At 39.2% G+C, this 23009-nt stretch overlaps 1 protein-coding gene across 4 annotated transcripts in view; it reads right to left on the minus strand.

Annotated features, from left to right (window-relative positions):
- DGKI (diacylglycerol kinase iota) overlaps window positions 1-23009 on the minus strand; it is a 503130-nt gene that overhangs the window by 250287 nt on the left and 229834 nt on the right. For all 4 annotated transcript variants that reach the window (XM_063642297.1, XM_055284147.2, XM_055284146.2 and 1 more), the window contains exons 7-10: window positions 20205-20276; window positions 16236-16352; window positions 5680-5754; window positions 5106-5204 (exon numbers count right to left, since the gene is read on the minus strand). In XM_063642297.1, coding sequence (XP_063498367.1) covers window positions 5106-5204; window positions 5680-5754; window positions 16236-16352; window positions 20205-20276 — 363 coding nt within the window. The remainder of the gene's footprint in view (window positions 1-5105; window positions 5205-5679; window positions 5755-16235; window positions 16353-20204; window positions 20277-23009) is intronic.

Consider the following 23009-nt stretch of genomic DNA (forward strand, 5'->3'; position numbering starts at 1 on the left):
TGTTCACTTTTCTGAACCATGAGATAGGGAGTTGCAAGAGAGAAGACAGCTGAAGTGAGTTGTGGTTTAAATAATGTACGCTGAGAAGCTTAGGCTTTAATTTATAGAAAACAAGGAGTCATTCAAAAGTCTTAATTAAGAGATTCAGACCACCTTTTTTTTTCTCCCAGACTGACTTTTTTTATATACATCACTCTGGCTACAGATTAAGGAACCAGACCTATCACAGGAGCTAGTTTGGGTCTTAGCTGCCCAATCCTCCCACCAATGTTATAATTTCAGAAATAGGACTTTCCATAGATTCATCATTTGGTTGTTTTAATTCCATCTGTTGAGGCTAGCTGGACAAGAAGATATTGAGGCTGGATTTTGACAAGTGTCCTCATCTACTGACTGCCCTCTGCCCTCTTCCCTGCCTACTCTAAACCTTAGGAGCCTAAACTTTTATCTAAACATAATGATCCTTGAATTATCACTAGGTTGAGAAGTTTCCAGTACTGCAAAAAAGTAACCACTTCATTAAAGTTGTTTGTCCAATTATTTAGAAACAGTTTTGGGACTCAAATTTCTCATCTGAAGTTATTTACTCTTTCTGTCTTCCCCTTCTCCCCACCTTGATGTGACTGGCCCCTGACTTAGGACAGGTGGCCCTAGTCTGAGAAAGCCTATTCCCAGATGGTGGTGTAAACTCAGCTGGCATGTGTCTGTCCACAGACTGGATACCTCTTCCTCCATCACCCTACTGATAAAGACCCTGGGACCTGTAACCCAAGGATCCAACTCCTGCCATACCTCTACCCTAGGATTCCACATCGAACAGTGTGCAAAGCCAGGGTCTGGATCCCTTGGCTCTCAGGGATGACCAGCTAGAATCATCCTAGAGGTCAGAACATTGCTTTACCCTGAAGTTAAAGTCTAGGTCACTGGAAGAGAAAGTCATGACAGAACGTGAGGGAGAGACAGCGTGAAAGCAGGAAACACTGAGAGGTATCACAGGATTCTATAAAACTCAGAAAGATGCTAATGAGTCCAAGACCTCAAAGAAAAATCTAAGTTTTGACATTAAGGCAAACAGAAGTGTAAGGGAGGGACCTATTTCTCTAGTACTCTAAAGTTTCCACACATAGGAGGCGACTGCATTGGAGTAAACTTTATCTTACACTTACTATCTCTTTCCACAGAAGGAGGTATTCAAAGTTGAAATTTTTGGCTGGCACAGTGCTGTAATCCCAGCACTTTGGGAGGCCGAGGCGGGCAGATCACCCGAGGTCAGGCATTCCAGACCCGCCTGGCCAACATAGTGAAACCCTGTCTCTACTAAAAATACAGAAATTAGCCTGGTGTGGTGGCACATGCCTGTAATCTCAGCTACTTGGGAGGCTGAGCCAAGAGAATTGCTTGAACCCAGGAGGTGGAGGTTGCAGTGAGCTGAGATCGTGTCACTGCACTCCAGCCTGGATGACAGAGCAAGACTCCGTCTCAAAAAAATTAAATTAAATTAAATTAAATTAAATTAAAAAGTTGAAATTTTGGTCCTTGATTCCTCAAATAATTCAAATCCCAATAAAATAATAGCAGCAGCGCTACCAAGCTCTACAGCTTTGCAAAACACCCAGTGTCATCGCTACCTTAAGAGTGTTGGAAAAACAAAGAGACAATTACTGCTAAGTTTAAAAGAAGAGATATAACAACCTAGGTGTTCACCAAAGGAAGAATGGGTAAAGAAACTGTGGTATATATATATACATAATAAAATACTATTTGACCATAAAAAGGAATGAAATCCTGTCATTTGCAGCAACAAAGATAGAACTGGAGGTCCTTATGTGAAATAAACCCGGCACAGAAGGACAAAAATTGACATGTTCTCACTCGTATGTAATAGAGCTAAAAAAGTGGATCTGACAGAGGTAGAGAGTAGAATGATAGTTACCAGAGGCTGGGAAGGGTGTGGTGGGCGTGGGGGATGACCAAAGGTTGGATAGTGAGTACAAACATACAATTATATAGAAGAAATAGGTTCTAGTGTTTGCACAGTGGGGTGACTATACTTAACAACAGTATATTGTACATTTCAAAATAGCTAGAAGATTTGAAATATTTCAAACACAAATGATAAATGTTTGAGGTGATAGATATGCTAAATACCCTAATTTGATCACTATACATGCCATAAATGTATCAAAATAGCATATGTACTCCATAAGTATGTACAAAAAGAATGTATCAATTTAGAAAAAAATTAAAGAGTTTTAAAATATGGGATTTCTTAAAAGAGAGACATAGAAGCAGTCCTTACATAGTTCATCCCAATACATTCCTTCAAAATGTTTTTCTTACACAAGTAAAAGATTATATAAAGAAAAAAAGCTATTTTTCTTGCCAGTAGGTGGCAATATTGTCCAGTAATTTACTTAAAAAACAGAAGACTAGCAAGTTAAAAATGAAAAAAAAAGAAAAAAAGGAAAAAAAAAAGTCTAAAGCCTAAGTTTCAAAGACAGAAGGAGATAGGAATGCTTTATACCTAAAAGCAGGTGAGTGGAATAAGTAAATTATTAAAAGGCAAAACTCAAGATTTAACAAAAAATATCTATTTTTCTATTGATCACAGCAAGGCCCTGCTAACCAGAGTATGGTTCTCTGAGCAGCAATCTCAGCACCTGCGAGCTTGTTACGAACGCAGCATCTTAGGGCCCGCCCCGACTTAGTGAAGCAGAATCTGCATTTTAACACAATTCCCATCTGAATCATATGCACATTAAATTCCACCATATTATTCCTCTGTTCAAAAGCCAAAAGATTTTTTAAACTAAAATATTTTAAACAGCAAAAAAACTAGTTTCCATTGCATAAATCCAAAGTCTTCAACCTGAAGTATCCTGTTTCTTGAAGACGTGATTCCATAGGATCATTCTAATCTTTAATCGCATTTCCAATAACTTAATATGCATGCACCACTCATCATATTGTCCTCAAAATGAATAATCGGCATCATGACATCTGTTCTTCTAATCCTATTATACAATTATTTAACTATATGCCATGTTCTAGAAATCACATATTCAATGGTAGACCTGTATCCCAACAGTGAAGATGCACACAGAGCAGTTATGTTGCAGTTCATATCATGCAAGTGTGTACCAAGGGCTATCGGGGCAAAGTGGACAGGATGATTGATCTCGAGAAATGGTTCAGAAAGGCACCACTGAGCCTTGAAGGATGAACAAGAATTTGCCGAACAGGAATCTGCCACAGTAAAGAGCAGGAAAAGGACAGACCTTCCAGTCTTCTCTCCTCTGCATAACTAAGTCGTGCCCATCTTTGATTTCAGCCACGTCCATGACACCATTTCCTTATCTCTCCCCAGTCACTGCTTACCTCTGAAATATCATAGCACTGCAGTCTGAGCCACTCAATTTAGAAGTCACATGCAGTTAATGTTGCTTAAATTATTTTCCATTTGTTCCTTTTGTGTCATTTACGAGATGTCTTTAGAAAATTCATTTTAAGCTTCCTTGACCTCTCTTTTCTATTTAGTGAAATAGGAAGCAATATTAGATAATCTCTGAAGTCCCCGTCATTAATAATTTACACAAAGACTGGAATAGGAACAGGTTATGTCTTAACTGGATCATCAGCTCCTTAAAGAAATAGATAACTTACAAGATTCTGTGTGCCCTAGGAAAGAGAGCTTATAATGATTTAATAAATGCATCCTATATGTGGACTGTCATGACAAAATATATTTGAAACTAATTAATATGTGGTGCTCAGGTGGCCAAAATCATGGAACCAATTACATTTCCATGTCTCAGGGTTCCCAACTGCATCTCTAACCTTTGATAGAACATAGGGATACTAGCCCAAGAGAGTGGGTATGGTTCAGGGAAAATTAAACCTCATTTCAAGGAAACCCACGTCTAGGTCTTCCTCTAATGATGTCTCAGAATTGCCATCATTACTCCATGAAGATCTCTCGGCAACTCAAAACTGCAGGACTTGAAAACAGATGGTTTCTTTGCTTACACAAATTTATTTTCCTTGTTCTCCAAAATGTTCATATTTTTACCATAACAAGTTTTTGAGAATTTTGAAGAGAGAGATGAAAGGAGGAATAATATTTCATTTAAATCCCAAGCTCCCCTAAGAGAAGTTTTATTTTAATTAATACATTCTGGACAATGCCCATTGTCTTTAGTACTAAGAACATCATCTTCGACCAGTGGGTCAATCCTGATTATACAACTTACCTTCCTTATACGGGATGACTAAAGGGTTTCAAATCTCCAGTTGTTTATTGTAAAACTTGGAGGAATCTTGTCTCAAAATGTAAAATATATACTTCGTGGATAAAGAAAATATTTTCTCATCCAAACTCAGAAGAAAATAGCAGAAACTTACAGCCCATAGAAGAGTATTGATAAGAAGCCTCAGAGAGTGGGAAGATAACTGGATGAAGAGACAAAGACCAGGATTCAAGAACAAATTCTGTCCTTTAAAGAGCGGTGCCACTTCAGGCATGCCTTTAGACTTAACTTTTCTAAGTCAATTTCTTCATTCTCAAATGAGATAAGTATCTGTACTATTGGATTTGGGCTAGGACCAAGTGAAACCTTAAGAAGTTGATATTTTCTATAATTTTGGTGGTATTTGGTAGTGATTATCATGGCTCATGAATCATCCTTTTTTCTTCTCTGAGGATAGGGACAAAAGTAGTTGTATCTAAATTGCAATAGAAAGAAATAAAAAGAAGTTGATTAAGGGCCTCCTAACTACAAGAATTGAGGAATCCTGAAACATATGAACTAAGAGAAATTCTAGAATATCCTTTCTTGAAAATCTGTAAGGAAAAAGTCAGTAGTTAGGTTTCTTAAGTGCCTCTGTTATAGTCTTATATGGAAGCAGACAGATAAATTATAGAACATCTAGGTTTTGCCCAGCCCTGTAATGTGTAAAGCTATCAGAGAAACAATAAGCTTGTTCCTGAAAAACCAGTGTCTTCCAAAGCTTGGGATCCTAGTGGTACTATTTTAACTGGCAGTGAGAGTTGTGTCTTCAAGAAATTATCAACACTTCTAAGTTAAAAATCATGAAAAATTACTCACCTGGTTGCCTCCACTCTTGGGATTCACAAATACAAGCAAGGGTTTCATGAGAGGAGAAGAGATGGGTTTTATCACAAAAGGACGACCTTTGTTTTCCTGCTGAAAGAAGCAATCAGCACTGTTAGGATACACATCCATGGCTTGAAAGGCAACCCCAGGGCAAGGGAGGTGGAAAACCACCACCACCACTACCACCCCAATAATACATTTTGTTTCCCAGGGCTGACTCTTAACACAACTTCCACGTAAGGCTTGGAAGAAAGTATCTCAAGTTATCATTTGCTCCAGATAATTAAGCCAGGCTTTTTATTTTACTCTGTAAACTCCAAATATTCCAGAAATATTAGCTTTGATCTTCATCATCATCATCTTGGGGATAACATTTCCAGGCAAGCGCAGAGGTTAGTTTTGAGCATTTGTTTTTTTTAAAAGAACAGAAAGAATTCTGTTGTGGTTAGAGTGTAGTGAGGAGAAAGCAGTGGTAGAAGATAGATTAGAAAAATCAACTTGGACCAGATCTCATAGGACAGAGTTGACTATAGAAAGAAAGTGGAAATTCCTCTGAAACACTTACTTCCATCCCTCTTTTACTGGCTTTTCTTTTAAAGCTTGTTCTCTTCTTCTTCCGATTTGAAGCCTTCAGGGAGTTCTGTAGGGAGAGAGAGAAACACCTGAGCTCAGAGGCAGCCAGCCCAGGAGCCTTCCCATGCAGAACCAAGTAGAAGATGACGGCAGCGCATGCTGTTCCACTGCATGCTTCTCATGCTTTCACACTTCCAAGCCACTGTTCATGGGTAAGCCACAGACAGAAATCAGTCGAGTGCTTCAGAGTAAGCGACTGACTCTCCACCACACGGAGAGGCAGGGAGTAAGAACCCCAGAGGCTCTCATGGACTCACATAACAACACATGTTATACCTGCCAACCCTCCCAGTAAAAATGGAAGAATCCCAAATTCTCTGAGGGGCTCCAGTCTCCCGCCCAACCAGGTTCGTCTCCCGCCCAACCAAGTTCAAGTTCATCTCCTCGTATGGAGATCACCTATGTGGAAATGTAAAAAAGGAGGCCATTTTTCATGTTTTTATTTTTCTTTTTTGTTTTTTTTTTTTCTTAGTTTACTCTTTTGGTAATGATCTTTTCTAGTAATAGTCATAAAATGACTCTTGACCCTACTCAAAATTTATGATCCAACTGTCCTATCAGTTGTCTGACTTGTAAAATGCAAAGATAATACTCACCTTAAATCACTATGACAGTGGGATGGAAGTCATTGTTCTTTCTTTCTCTGTCTAAAGACCTAATGGTTTAAAAAGTTTTCCCTCCCCTGGTAGCCTTGATTTTTTTCTTCTTATAAAAGTGCCTTAAACTTGTTGAAATACAGTGACCCCCAAATTTACTTTCCTTGTCTTTCTCTTTCTAGAAATTTTATAGACCACAATATTGTGATTACTTCAACTAACCATTTTCTCTTAATATTTGATATAGATGCTTTGAGAAGAACCTGTCATAGGGATCAGTCACAACCCACTGATTGAAGACAAGATAAAAACAGATTTAATTAGTGGAGAGTCAATGATTAATTAGACTGCTATCTTTAAAAGGCAAGATATTACTGACCATATAATAGATGTTTAACAAAGTGTTGACAGCAAGAAATGCAGAATTCTTCAATTAAAAGTTTATATAAATATATATGCATGCATTGTTCGAGTAAAGTTGTCAAACAGCCTCAAGAAATGCAAATGTCTATTCTTCTACTTTTTAATGTATTCTTTTTTCTTTGAGCATTCAAAATAATCTTTAGTATAAAGTACATATACTAAGTCATCCAAATTAGTAAGCTCCTATTTAGCTTTTATTTTCCTTTGACTTGGATTTGGGAAAAACAATAAGTTGATATATGACCTGTGTTCACCAGGGATGAGGGAAATTTTCAAGAACTACCATCTGCCCCAAGGTTTTCTTTCCCATCAGATTAAAAGATCTCAGGATCTCAGAGTCACACCAGGAAAAGAGAGAGTGAGGAGCTCATGGGTGCTCTAGACCCCAGGCCATTCCTCATCACTCACTGTTGACTATACTTCCCCCTGAAAATAGATCTTCAAGTTTCTAAACTCTCAGTTAAATGGGTCTTTTATCATGTCCCTCACTGAGGAATATTTTGCATTATGAAAGTATTTGCTATATTTTGATAGATTTCTGTTTGTTTAAAAGGGAAGAAAAGTGATTTGGAATCATTAATCATTTAATCAGCCAAATGATCTAAGAAGAATGCTAGAAACCACGAGGCTGGCAGGAGCAGTATGTATTTGGTGTCAATTAACAATGCTCTAAATGCTTCTCAACCATCTCTACACATTGGCATCACCCAGAGAGTTTTGAAAAATGCTCATGCCTGGGCCCCATCAACTATTCTTTCATCTGTTTGGGGTAAAGCCCAGGCAAGGATACTTTCTAAAAGTTTACCAGACAACTCTATCACAGAGTGATGGCAGTAGAAACAGGAAAGTGAGGAGACACATAGATTGTGTTAAGCAGAAGATGAAGAGAGACAGGAATGTATGTCCATTACGGACTCTGAATCTCCCGTTATGAGATCAGTGACCTTGGCCGAGTCAGTCAAACTTCTGAAATAACAGTTTCTTAATTTTAAAATGATGGTGACACTACCCACCTCACGGGACAGTTATGAAGTTATAACCAGCAAAGGTATGTGAAGCAGTTAGCTGGGTATCCATCCCACCATAAGCACTTCAGTAGATGTTAGCTCATTCTAAATAATGCCTCATTCTCAGCTATGTGTCCCCAGCACCGAGCAGAAATTCCTGGCACATAGTGTACACTCGAATCATTGTTGAAATAATGAATACATATTCCTATAATTCACAGCATTTACTGAGCCTCTCCTGATTTGGGAAAGGATCCTTGGGAAGTGAATGCTTGCCTCCTAACTTATTTGTAGTTTTAATTCATTTACTGCCCAGAGCAATGCCAGACACCAAGTGCTTGCAGGAACGTGCCATGGACCTGGGTCCTTGACAGGATATCAGCAATTCAACTCCAAGAGACAGATCTAACACATCAGACTAAGATTGTTTCCTAAACTTGTCTGATCATAGAACTCACAGTATTTCAGGTGATTTTGATGATCAAACACGTATGGGGAGCACAGAGTTGGAAAAACACATTAAAGTAAGGCTTGATGTCTGAAAACAGAGCAGGCAAAGAACTCAATTCTTACAGGGAACAGACACACAAAATGGGCTTTTTTTTTTTTTTTTTAACACAGAGGGAGCAAATACAAGTGCTTCTAGCCTCACCAAACCAAATGCATCTGAGGCCTTCTTCACTTCACAGAACAAGAACAGGGCAGAGACCAAGCACAGTGGTTGACTTACAGTACCTGGGCGCATCTATGTGAGCTCTGAGTAAGCTTACAGCCCTACGGATAGTCAAACACAAAAGATAAATAGTAGGAATTTCACAGCACACCTCAAAATCCCATGGCTCCCTTCTATTTTCGTATAAATACATATCTCCATTTTGTATAAATATGTATCTATCTCTATCTCTAGGAACAGATGGGTGTGAAGGCAGATTTTGTATATGTTTTGACCATGATGAAATAAATCACCTACTCTTGATAATCTACAGGATCGCTTGTCCTGCCTGGGTCAGTGTTGTTGAGAGAGTTAAACAGAAGAGCACGCTTTTCGAGAATGTTAAAATTATGTCAAGAAGTTACTGTGTAGAATTGTTGGGGATATATGCAAGAAACCTTTAACACTTGTCCTATGTTCCAAAACAAAGCATCTCTATTATATCAAGGGCAGCTAACTCAGTGATAAAAGCATTCGCTTTGCAAGATCAACACTAAAAACACAGTGAAATGCTGTACCCTCACTTGGATTTTTGCATTCTTCTGATTCCAATAGCAGTCACCCCCTAGACATTCTGTGCCTGCTCTTTTGTTAAAGACCTAAATAAAAAGGCTTTTTGTTTTCCTGTACTTCACACTAGGATAATTTTACCTTGCCACAGAAATAATCCTATCAATAAAATCCTGATCATACTTATGACTCCTTGCTGGGCTATTAAGAAATACTTATGAGCAAATCACTCAACTGTGACTGAAACTTAACTACCTCTTACTAGTCTTCAGGGATTTTTCCAGGTTATAAGATCACAAATGACTGGTTATAATAACAGATCTCAAGAGAAGAGATCTGTTATCTCTTCTTTGTCATCCTAAATAAAGTCTTCCCCCCCATCATATACTGGACAAAACTCTGGTAGACAGTAGGAGAGAGAGTAATAGACTTTGTCTATTAAAGTGCATTCTTTCTCTGCTGTGCTCCCATTGTGCCAGGGAACAAAGGCTGCTCTGAGGATGGGCAGGCAGAAGGATAAAGAAAACTTATTCCAAAAGTTATAGACAGGGTCCCAACAGCTCCAACCAGGCCTATTTGACTAAATCACAAGTACTAATGAAGCTTTAGAATTCACCAAAGGAAATGGTTCGGGCAACTTTGAGGCTAATTTACAGGACATTATTGGTCCTTGCACAAAATTAGCTATTACATTTCATGGGTTCCCAGTATTTTAAGAAGATTATCTAACCAGAAGAGATAAACCAAAAAAAGGGGGACTATTATGAAGAAAGCTCATACAGGGCTATGAAGAAATGAATGCAGCATTGTTTATAGGTAGAACATTAGAAACAATATAAATATCCACCAGTAGGCAGATGGATCAATAAACTGGGATATATCCACAGCATGGGATACATACAGCAATTTGAAAAATGAGTTAAGTCTACATATAGTAACACAGACTTTTCCCCAGAATCTTTTTTTACTAAGAAAGTCAAGTTTTAAAGCATTATGTGAAGAATGATTTATTAAAAACACACACCCTTACACTTGAAGTGGTTCTGTGGGTGCATTTACATGCACGGAAATGCACAGTAAAAACTCTGCATATATCATAGGAAGAGACAGGGGAGATGCTTATCATTTTAAATGTTGGTGAAAGGAGACTCTCTTATCTGAGATGTTTAATTTTTACAGGGAGCATATTTATGTATTACTCATGTTACTACAAACTAAACAATAAAAGATTGAGCACTATCATTCTTTCAAAGAAACAAGCTTGTTCCCACTCAGTACTATGAAGTCACAACAGGCTATATTAAGGAAAGAGAATGGAGGATCCATTTTATATTCTTTTTTTTTTTTTTTTTTTTTTTTTTTTTGAGACGGAGTCTCGCTCTGTCGCCCAGGCTGGAGTGCAGTGGCGCGATCTCGGCTCACTGCAAGCTCTGCCTCCCAGGTTCACGCCATTCTCCTGCCTCAGCCTCTCCAAGTAGCTGGGACTACAGGCGCCCGCCACCACGCCCGGCTACTTTTTTGTATTTTTAGTAGAGACGGGGTTTCATCGTGGTCTCGATCTCCTGACCTCATGATCCGCCCGCCTCGGCCTCCCAAAGTGCTGGGATTACAAGCGTGAGCCACCGTGCCCGGCCTCATTTTATATTCTTTTTAGAAGATAGGAGAAGCCCAGTGAGATTCATAAGACAGTGACAGTTTGGAAAACTTAGGGGACCAAGTGCAAAATATTTTTTCAAATGGTGTCATCTCATGATACATAAGTTCTTTGAAAGCTTTCTCAACTGTGGTCTTCTACAACTTGACCCCACAGAAAATTCACATAAGTCTCAATCCACCAGCTCCAAGTATACGCACTGGTATTTGAACATCTTTAGCTTGCCCGTCCAATCAAAATATTGTCTAGTAATATTTTCAGTCCAAAAGAGAAACACTGACATTTGTAACTTTAAACATAACTTGGACTTCAAATATATCAACAGATCCAGGCTTGATTCGTAAATTTGGGGTTTTCATTTGAATTATTTAAAATCATCTATCTTCCATTATCTTTTTATTTCTACAAAATAACTTCTTCATCTCTCTAAATAATGAGGTGATGAAACCCAGCAAATCACCCAAGCAGCCCTCACCCCCATTAGCATCAAGGTTTCACACAGATGCCAATTCCACAGTGGCTCGTGGAGCAAAAATGAAATATGCGTTTTAATTCCAACTCTTTATAAACCATGTCTCCTGACCATAATACGCTCAAATAGATTTCCTTTACTCCTCCTTTCTAGAGTCATTTGTTTAGACACAAATATCCCAAATAAAGCTGACTTTATTTAAAGATCCATCTTAACTGTTCTCAGCAAGTTCTATCAACTTTTACTGTCCTTCTCAGCCCTCATTTCACTGACACTGCCTACATCCTTTAAGGCCAACTACAAATGGCATATTTTCCATTTAGCCTACCGTGATACCCACGACCGAAAATGCTCCATACTGCTTCATATTCACACTGTGTTTATACGTCTTAGGTAGCACTGACCAACCTCCACCTTGGATAGATAGGCCACCTTGGGTGCTGACCATGGCTGATTCAACCAACCTCTTTGGCCCCTTCCTCTCACCATCCTTTGTGTGTTTCTCCCAAAGATGCATACTGACCAAAAAGTAAACCTTCCTAGATAATAGGAGGCACTCTTTTATTAAGGATTTACACACAGCTGAATTTCTCTTTCAAAATCCACAAACACTCTGCCCAGTGACTTAGATAGTTCCAGCTATATTCCCCACTATTGAGTATACTCTTTGTGGAAATGGATCATGGTGGATTCATCTTTGGACCTCCTACTGTATACAATAGCATCTCTGAATGTACTTAAATAAACATGAACTGAATTCAATTAAGAACATCTTCTCTATTATTTATTTTGAAACAGTATGATAGAATATAGAAACATATACATATATGTGTATGTGTGTGTGTGTGTGTGTGTATGTGTGTGTATCCTCAAATTTGGAAAATCATTTTTCTCTGCTATTCTCCACCTACCTTCCAAATTTTCCGTTAGTCACTTCCCAATATCTTAAATGAATTCTCTAATATGTCAACCTCCAAATCATGGCTAAAACTTGCCACCCATGATCTACACACTACAAACTATAGTTTTTACTGTCATCTCTGAACAGATCACAGACACAATGACTTTTCTCCTTGTTTTCTTCCTCATGGTTTTTTTATGTCTATAGAATTTAACATTGGTGTCAGAAGAGTTTCAATAGAAGAGTTTAATTGTTCAGTATTACAGAAATTAGTTAAGTGGCTACAGCAAGGTTATTATGAGCCCAGGTAGTATTGGCTCAAAAGTCAGAAAGCTCTTAACCACTGCTGCATTGTCCCCACAAGCTCACCATACATCAGCTTTTAAATAGACTATGGTTCATTGGCTAACTTGCTTGATGGCTTTGAAGCCCACAAAAGGAAAGACTACTAAAATTGTAAAAACATCTGATTCAGCAAGGCTGGCTACAGAAAGATAGTGAGGCAGTGTGGCATACCAATAAGAGCTTGTTTTTCAGAATCAAAATTCCTGGGTCCAAGTCCCATCTCAAACTATTTAACAACTATATGACCCTGGGTAATTTATTTGACTTCTCTGTGCCTCACAAGCCTCAGATATAGAGTGAGAATCACAGGATACCTGCTCATAGGGTACTATGATGATAAAATAAGATACTGAATGTAAAATACTGAAAACTTTCCTAACACATATAAATGTTAGCTCTTCTTAGTACTATTATTATTACATTGTCCTGAATCATAGACGGCAATAAAAAGGTACATGTTGAATAATGAATTTGGACTTTGCATCCAGACTGTGAGCTATAAATCACATATCCCATTAAAAGTAACAAAGACTCTAGAGAAAGGCTGATTCCAAGTACGGACAGGAAATGCATTAAATGATCCTGGGACGTGGTATTGTTCCTAAAACCAAGGAAGCTCTCAAAACCTCATGGCTCATAACAAATGGAGACAGACACCAGAAGAGGTTCCAACTGGTTGGAGATGAAACAATATGAACATAAGAAGAAGAATGATGACAATGTATTGAAAAGCACATAATACATAAAAACATAAGTAAGTAATTTCATAATGATACTCTCCCAAAAAACAACCACTACTACATCCTATAAGGGTTGCTAAGGCATCAGCTTATTATTCTGAAAACTTACAAATAAAGGCAAATACTCAAACGTTTGTCATGTATTTGTTGGGATGAAGGAAAGGTCTCTTTTCTAAAAATCATAGCTAAAAAGAGTGAAAATTGGAAAACGACTTCTTGGCAACCCCTAACGCAATAATAGACTTTGGCAAAACTCTTTGATACATAACAATAGATGACAAGCTGATGGTGAACTTTATGATAGATGGATTAGGATGACAGTTCCTGAACCCACTGATTGATCTTAGCATTACTGAGAGTGAAATGGCTGATATCCTCTTCCTGTAATGGCAATGTACTGCCAGTGTATCCCTTATACCAAAAAAAAAAAATTAAACCTAAATATAATTGAGTCTCTGTGTCTAAATATTAGTTTACAAGAAATACGGGCAATAAGAGAAATAATTTGGAAACATGGTAAGAATCAGCCAAAATCAAAATATGGGAAATCCTATGGGTAAAGTGACCCAATTTCATCAACGGATAAGTGGCCTGACAAATAATAGGGGGTACTGTTCTACACTAAGGGAAGCTTAAGAACTACGTCAACAAAAGGCAGTTGTGAACTTTGGATCCTGACTTGAAAAACAGTAAAAAAAGATATATTTTAGACAATAGGAAAAAATTTTAAGGGATTATTAACATGACTGAGATAATGGCATTTGGGTTTTTTTTAATGCTATCTTTTACAGAAGCATAATGAAGTGTTTACAGACTAAGTGGTATGCTGTCTAATATTTGTTTTAAAATACTCTAGTTAAAGAAAAAGTAGGGGGATTCCACTTCCAGGAAGATGGGGTAGATGGGGTGAGGCCAGGAGGAAATGGATATGACTCCTGACAAGGGACCACCAGGGATCCTTGTGGGGATGGAATGTTCCGTATCTTGGCTAAATCAAGGTCAATGTCCTGGTTGTGATTTTGTACTGTAATATCGCAAGATGTTACCATGAGGGGAAATTCTGGAAGGGTGCAAGTGATTCCTCTGTATTGCTTCTCACAGCTGCATGTGAATCTCAAAAGAAAAAAGTAATTGATAAAACGAAAATATGAAGTAGCAGGAGACGCATGAAAAAGAATGGCAGGAAAGTTGATGGCTAGAGGATTCATTATAATCTTTCTCTTTCTTCATTTGCTTGAAAATTTCCGTAACAAAAAGGGTTTCTTAAGGTTTAGAAGAGTAAACTTTGCAATTTCCCTACGAACTGGTATTATCTCCTGATTTTCCTAACTAGTGTGTCTGCGGACTTCCAACTTTCCATACCACTAGGCTATTCTACACACTCTTGCTACTTGTTTCTTTCTAAAATACTATATATATATTTTAACTCTATCATTCCTTTGCTTAACTCTATCATTTAACTCTATCATTTTAACTCTATCATTCTTTTGCTTAAAGGAATTCTGCTACTTCAGGATAAAGGTCACGGTTATAAAAAAAAAAAAAAAAAATCCCTCCACAGTCAGGCCTGAGCAATTGTGTGTTCATCTCCCACACACCCTCTGCATAAACCCTGCACTTCGGTCAAACTAGACTCACAGTTCCACGGATATAATTTTGGACACAGTACTCGGGCCTGTGTGCCATTCTCCTCCCTGCTACCCTCTCTCTACTCCACAGACCTAAATCTCACCCATTTTTACAAAGCAAAACAAAACCCATCTTCTTCATGAAGCCCCCTCCCACTTCATAACAAGATTCTTAAGAGTAAGGATCATGTATTTTACCGCAATGCCTACTAGCCTTCCTTATACAATGGAGGTTTTCAATGGAAAGATGTGGATTTAACTGAATGAATGTTTAATGTAAAGCCTTGGAGAGATTACCAAATTTTAGAAAAAAAAAATTTAAAGTAGAAATGTTAAAGAGATATAAAAATAAAAACTGGAATTCAGTACACTTGAATTTCAAATAGCAATACTATATATAATTTGTTTTATCACCTTGGGTAACTCTTTTAACATATCTTGGCATTTGATTCTAAAATATAAAATGAAGCACTAGGCTCCTCATTTTTTAATATGTAGACACTATACTTGCCTCTGGAAAAAAATATCCCAAGGGCTTCCATAGACTATAATTTTATTCGTAAACATTACTCATCAACAGAGTCTAAACTTTATATAAAACACACAAAGCAAAACAGTATCCTTGATCCACCAGTTTTTAAATAAACCTGAGTCAATGAGAATGAATTACATGATGAGTCTGAAGACCACAGGAAGTAGGACTACCACATCATTTAAAGGTGTTGCACTTGATAAGTCTTCCTACAGTACCTGCACCCTAAGGGAGGTACAGTCTCTCTTCCCATAGCATTAAAAATCTGCCATCCCATAAACTTGAAGCTAACTGTCAAGGATGTATAGTAAAAAGGCAGAAACATTTTATTTCAAAGAAATAAAGAAACCTTGTCAAGAAACCACTAAGGTTTCCCTGAATACTGAGGTGGATACTCACAAGGACAGGAAGTGCATTGGGGAGAACACAGAATGAGATTAGATATTAAGAGAATAAATTCTACTTTGCCTTAAGAAAAAAAATGTCGCTCTCTAAGCAGGCCTGTGTATTCAGGAAGGTCACGATTCATGGTCTGCCTTCCAGGTTGGAAGTGGCAGGAATCAACCAAACCATGAAGCCTGCACAGTTTGCCCTCACATTGACCCTCCGGGAATGCCCAGGCTGGAAGAGAACAGAGTTGTATAAGCATCAGCTATACCCACCACTAGTACTCAATGAAACTTGGAAGAGCACCTATCAAAGAGAATATCATTAGCACATGAATGATGAGGTAACATTCCTGCTCTAGAACTTTGAATTCATTAGGATGGGGAGGCTGGTTCCATGAGAGAGCCCAACGTGGGAAAGAGATGGGCCAATGGGATGAACTGTGGAAGCTAAGCACAGGGCCTTGGGGATGAGTGAACAGAGGTCATAGGAACCCAAAGACTAGTCTGGGGAGAAAAGCACGAAGCAGCAGTTCATTTTTCTCTGCACTGGCCCAGCAGCACCAGAGTCCTGGCAGTTACCTGAGGTTTCTTCACCTTAATGATCCAAGTGGGCGGGACAATAACAGCAGCATGAGCCCCCAGGGAGCAGGGTTCTTCAATGTGATGCAGCATGAAGCAGGTCACCTTATTGTGAAACTGAAGAGAAAAATAAGCCAGTAAACAATTCTGGTCAAAGAGTAATGCTGCAGCAAGAAGGGATAAATATGTACACGCACGCGCACACACACACACACACACTCACACACACTCATTACATGCACAAAAATAAATATGCATGCACACATGCACACATGGGCACACACTGAGGACTGAGGACATGCTTTCCTCATCACCACCCAGCCAGCCCCAGGAGCTTAGAGACCAGACTTCAAATTTATTACAGTTTACAAACTTATAACATTGATAACAAGAAATCAGTCTAGCAGGATGAAGCCTGCTAAAACTTTCTAATTGTTGCATGGAATATTTACTTAGAAGTTTTAGAGTCTTGGAGGGCTCTATTAATCCTGATTTTGCACAAAATGTTCACATACACTTCCCTTGACCTGTGCTGGCCATGGACTTCGTTGATTTAAGATAACGTTAAGAAGGAAATGAACAGGCAGAAAGGCAATGCCTACCACCTGCCTTTCCTTTTTCTATCATAGATATAAATCCTCCCAGGTTGTCTTTCTGGTTTAGAGAAGGCAGAAAAGAAGCATGATGTCTCTTCTACAGAGATGAAAATCCCAGAAGTAACAAAGTACAAAGAGATTGCTTCTGTTGGGTTTGTCTGGGACTACTAAAAAAAATACAATGACCCTATTACTCTGGGCAAATCTAAAGTGATTTTTGCTTTTGTAAGGAAGTAAATGTAGGCTAACAATCATAACAATACCACAGTATTAGGGTCTTAACTGAATACCCCAACAGTGACACTCAGACTGGTGACCTTAGGCCAGTCAAGTTTTCAATCATCTTTTGTGTGACTATAAAGTGATAGTGATGTGTATTAACATTTATTTTTCTGAAAAAGAAAATTAAAATCAACATTATGCAATAATTATAGGCCTTAAATTTTAATCATAGTGATTTTAAAAATTTAACCTCAGTTTCTTCTTAGATTATACTTCACATAACTATATAATTTATCATTTTAACTGGAACAATGTTAAAAGTAAAAAGTATCACTGATAATAATTATGTTGAAAACACAAACACAAATTAGGACCGTCTCCAAAAAAAACTGGCAAATATGTCCACCCTAATTACATAACATTAGAGAGGTTTTTTTTTCTTTTTTTTTTTTTTTTTTTTTTTTGAGATGGAGTCTCGCTCTGTCGCCCAGGCTGGAGTGCAGTGATGCGATCTCGGCTCACTGCAAGCTCCGCCTCCTGGGTTCACACCATTCTCCTGCCTCAGCTTCTCCGAGTAGCTGGGACTACAGGCACCCGCCACCACACCCGGCTAATTTTTTTGTACTTTTAGTAGAGACGTGGTTTCACCGTGGTCTCGATCTCCTGACCTCGTGATCCGCCCACGTCGGCCTCCCAAAGTGCTGGGATTACAAGCGTGAGCCACTGCGCCCAGCCGAGGTTTTTGTTTTCACTCCTACATGTCTTCAAGATCTGCTGTGCTCCAGTGGCTAATTATTAATCAAGCAATTGTGTATAAAATACTGATAAAATAATTAATAATTCTGCCTGCCACCAGTTATTTGTGATCTGCAAACAAATATGCCAGATAAATATTAACATTTGAATTCCTTCTTTAAAAATTGCTTTTTTTTCTTGGCAATTCAGATAAACCCTCAAATGTATGACCACTGCATTTCTAAAACGTTAGGGATCGCAGAGACTGCCTATGTGAAGTCTCTCAATGCATACTTGAGTCATCTCTACTCTAGAGACTCAGAGGTACGTCCAAGATTGCACAGTTTTTAAATGATGGAATCAAAACCCCAACCCTGGAAATCCAGGTCCCAAACCCCATATTCTTTCTCCTGTACCATAAAGGGTCACATATTTATTTGCTTGTCTGACACCAAATATCCTAGAAGGGGTTCACCTGGACTGTGAAAACATATCAACCACTGCAATTTGTGTTCGAATCTTTTGTATCCATTGTCCCTACAAAAATCACCTTCTACAATGTGCGAAACTGGGAAATTCAAAGATAGGTGGAACTGATCAAAGCTCTATCACGATGGTCAGGTGAAAGTTGTCCTTTGTAGTGATTCAGTTGGACTACAGATTAATAGAAAGAGAGCACACACGTTCATTGTAAAGTGGGATTGAGTTTCCAAATTAATTGAATCTGGATAGACCATCTATCCAGGTGTATTCTATACACCACAGCCTGGTAGCTACACAGGGCAGGAGCAGATGCAGCCGATCTGAGCACACCGCTGTCCAGAAGGCTGCCCCACCAGTGGGGTCTCACCAGATTAGAAGAACCAGGAGCAAAGATAGCAGCACTGGGGACCCCAGGACCACAAATGGAGATATTGCCTTGCTGGTACAATTTTATTCAATAACTAGGATGGCCTTACATTTGTGCGCACATTCTTGAACAGATGTGAAATGATTATTTGTGTAACAACTAACTGAAAGTAAATGAAAATGCCAGGAATAAAAAATGTCACAGGATTGTGATGCAGCAACACTGAGCTTTCCAGACCACCGAGTCTCGATCTAGTGACAGCAGGTTCTTCTGACATGTAGGGGCTAGAGATATTATTAAGTTGAATTATATGGAACTGCCAAAATGTAAATGGTTTTGACCCACAAAGTGTCAATTTCTTATGTTTCAACTAAATGCGTCTGTTCCAGCCCCATGGCCTGTGTGGCTAGTTTAACATGATGTAGTGGCAGGAGTTTTCTGCAAACCTTTAACCTCACCAAGACACCACAGCCTTTTCTTTGCAGGTACCCTGTGCAATGAAGGGGTTATATATTCCAACTTATTCAAAAGAATAGGGAGATTGAGAAATTACAGCAGGCATCAGCAAACTTTTTCTATAAAGGCACAGGGAGTAAATATTTTAGGCTTATGGGACCATCCACCTCTGCTGCAATTACTCGACTCTGCCATTGTAGCATGAAAGTACCTATAGACAATACATAAACGAGAAAAACAGCCACAGACAATATATAAATAACTGGGCATGGCTGCATTCCAATGAAATTTTATTTACAAAAATAGATGGCAGCCAGACTTGACCTATGAGCTGTAGTCTGCCAACAGCTAGGTTAGACTATATGTTATCTGGTAAAAGAAAGAACAGGTACACAGGTACACATGTACAAACAAATAAGAAAATGTAGCATCTGGTACAGACAGAGGAATTACGCTCTAAATAAAGTGGGAGAAAAGGGTAGATTGAAGAAAAATAAATAGGGACGTTACCATCAGATCCTAATGAATACATATGTTCAAATGTAAGAAAGAGCTACATTTCAGTGAGTGTACAGACAACATCCAAACCTAAAAAAGCATACAAGAACCACTCTTCTTATCCTCACACTTAGCCCCAAAATAAAAAGTCATGCACATTAAACATTAAAACCAGAAGAGCCAGGATTCCTGTCCACCTGTGTTGGAGGGACCTCTTATGTCATACGTTGCTTTGCTTCTAATTTGCACCTTCCTACCATAGGAGGAGTTCTCAACAATATAGAGGCACCGGGCGGAAAATGTGGTCTAGGAGTGAGAAGTCCTCAATTCTAGACCCAGTGTTAGAATTAGGGGAGGATTTTCTAGTCTTTGATCCCAAGCTTCAATCTATATAAAATATAGAAGTTAATTTATCTCTCTAGTGTATCCCAGCTCATCTATGCTATTGTTCTATAGTTTCAGTCTGTCTTTCTTCCTCCAAGGATTCTATATGAGAAAAGCAATACATTAAATTAGGAATGCCTTCTACTTCCAGGGAGGAACTCAAATAATGACATAAATGTATTTCGACAAAACATGAGCCCACGTTGCTTTATTTCATCCCAGACTTACCGCCTGCTTGCACCAGGAACAGCTGATAGCCACAATCTCTTTACTGTGGAAGGAGAACTTTTGCTGGAAGCCCTGGGATATTAGGACAAGAGACAGATAATTTAAAACCACCTCAGTCACAGCACACATTTGCCCTCCTGAAGTGTAATGACGTGAATAAGGCCAGAACTGTCACCCATCACTGGAGGTAAGTAGAATTGCAAAGGCCACATTGAGCACCACACTCTCCACTTTCTGCCTGCAATGATTTTCTAATCCCGAAGCATTTCAGGTGAGAGAGAGAGGAGGTGCTGGTATTTCCTAGACCACCTACTACTCAAAGTCAGCCACACAAAAAGAGCTTTGTGAAAAAATAAATGTTGTTCTGATATATTTTTATTATAACCAAAGGAAAAGCCATTATTGGTTCACATGGTCCTGTGTAACAATAATTCATCTCAGAGGCTCTATACAACTTTAGCATCCGAGGACCCAGAAAAAAAAGAAATGAAGTATCAGAGAGACAATAACCAGATCTCCGGGTCTGGGAGAAGTCCAAGGGTCTAGTAGTAAATTCAGACACTTTCATAAGCCCCTTGAGATGTCTCCACTCAAAACAAGCAGCTTTTAATTTTTATTCTTTACCAGGAAGCAATGATGAAATCAATGAAATGGTAAACCCAATCCTCTTAAAGGAACAAACTGAATTACTTTTCCATCCAGAACAGAAGAGGTGATTTTCGGCTGCTGCTGTCCCCAAATAATGGCCAGAGAGAAGTATGTAGTATTGCACAAAGAATTTTTTTAGCCTTCCCAAAGCTCATCCATTTCCCTCTGCCTGTGAAATCTAAACCCAAACAAAAAATTCAAAGCCACAATAAAAAATGTTGAAACAGAGTTTTCGTAAGTTGATCGAAAGAAAACAGAAAGATGTGATAGGCAGGAAAGCTATTCAAAGCACTGGCTAAGTCTAGCTTAATGTGTACAGATAATTTTAAGTTGAAAATCAATTACCACATTATTAAATGATGTCCCAATGGCATTTTTCAGTGCCCATAATCCCTGCCTATCTGCAGTACTTTATATACTACGGAGCGTTTCCTCCTTTTGAACCTCTCTCATTTTTGTTTTGTTTTTTTTGAGACGGGGTCTTGCTCTGTTGCCCAGGCTGGAGTGCAGTGGCCCAATCTCATCTCACTGCAAGCTCCACCTCCCGGGTTCACACCATTCTCCTGCCTCAGCCTCCCGAGTAGCTGGGACCACAGGCGCCTGCCACCACGCCTGGCTAATTTTTTGTATTTTTAGTAGAGACGGGGTTTCACCGTGTTAGCCAGGATGGTCTCAATCTCCTGACCTCGTGATCCGTCCGCCTCAGCCTCCCAAAGCGCTGGGATTACAGGCATGAGCCACCTCGCCCGGCCTTCTTTCCTCTCTTGACTTCCTAATACACTGTCCCAGTTCTCTTCTACCTCTCCAGTCTTCAGTATGTGGACAGATGACCAGGACTGGTTTCACTACTTTTGCTCCAACCTCAACTACCACTTCCAGAGACACGACCTTAATGTCAGACTCCCCTGGATTTTGAAAAATGTATCCATCAATACCTCCTTCTCAAAAACCTAAGCGGTATTTTCACTCCCTGTGCAGAAAAGAGTTAACATAGCAAGTCAGACTCCTTAAAAAGGCTGCTTGCAGCTGGGTGTGGTGGCTCACACCTGTAATCCCAGCACTTTGGGAGGCTGAGGCAAGCAGATTGCCTGAGGTCAGGAGTTCAAGACCAGCCTGACCAACATGGGGAAACCCCATCTCTACTAAAAATAGAAAAGTTAGCTGGGCTTGGTGGCAGGCACCTATAATCCCAGCTACTTGGGAGGGCTGACTCAGGAGAATTGCTTGAACCCAAGAGTCTGAAGTGGCAGTGAGCCGAAATCGTGCTACTGCCCTCCAGCCTGGGGGACAGAGCAAGACTCCATCTCAAAAAAAAAATAATAAAATAAAAAATTTTAAAAAAATAAAGAAAGGCTGCTTGGAAGGTTGGCCCTTGGTTGGCATCTGGGAACCCGGATTGCAGGAGGGTTGACAGCACAGTTAAGAGTGTCTCATTGGGCCTAAACTGTTTGCACAGGCTGGGCATGGTGGCTCACGCCTGTAATTCCAGCAATTTGGGATGCTGAGGTAGGCAGATTGCTTGAGCCCAGGAGTTTGTGACCAGCCTAGGCAACACAGTAAGACCTTGTCTCTACATTAAAATTTAAAAAAAAAAAAAAAAAAAAAGAAAAGAAACTTTTTGCACAAACAATATAGTTTTTGCTGAATATCTGCTGTCCTTCTGGAAGTCTGGAATTTTATTATGTGCAATGCAGAGACCTGCATACCCAACCCTTTGGCCCACTAGACTCTGTGTCCTCTTGTAAGCTGTTCTGTTTAGGCAGTTGCAACTCATGCGATTATGTGAAAAGGCCTCAATAAAAACCCTGGACACTGAGTCCAATATTCCTTCCACATGTGTTTCACAGTACTTTGCTGGAGGAATTAGGCACATCCTGTGTGACTCTCCTGGGAGAGGACTCTTGGAAGCTTGTGCCTGGCCTCCTCCAGACTTTGTGCCATGAGCCCTTCCCTTTGTTGATTTTACTTTGTATCCTTGTGTTGTAATAAACTATAGATGTTAGCACTATACACTGAGTCCTGTGAGTCCTCCTAGTGAATCACTGAACCTGGGGTGGTCTTGAGGACCCCGATATGCTCCTCTTCTCCCAGATAAGGACTCTTGCTATTTCTTCTTCTGTCAATGACAGTATCTTTTCCCAAGAAAAAAAAAAGTGC

This window comes from Symphalangus syndactylus, chromosome 6 (genome assembly GCF_028878055.3).
Source record: "Symphalangus syndactylus isolate Jambi chromosome 6, NHGRI_mSymSyn1-v2.1_pri, whole genome shotgun sequence".
Lineage (NCBI taxonomy): Eukaryota > Metazoa > Chordata > Mammalia > Primates > Hylobatidae > Symphalangus > Symphalangus syndactylus.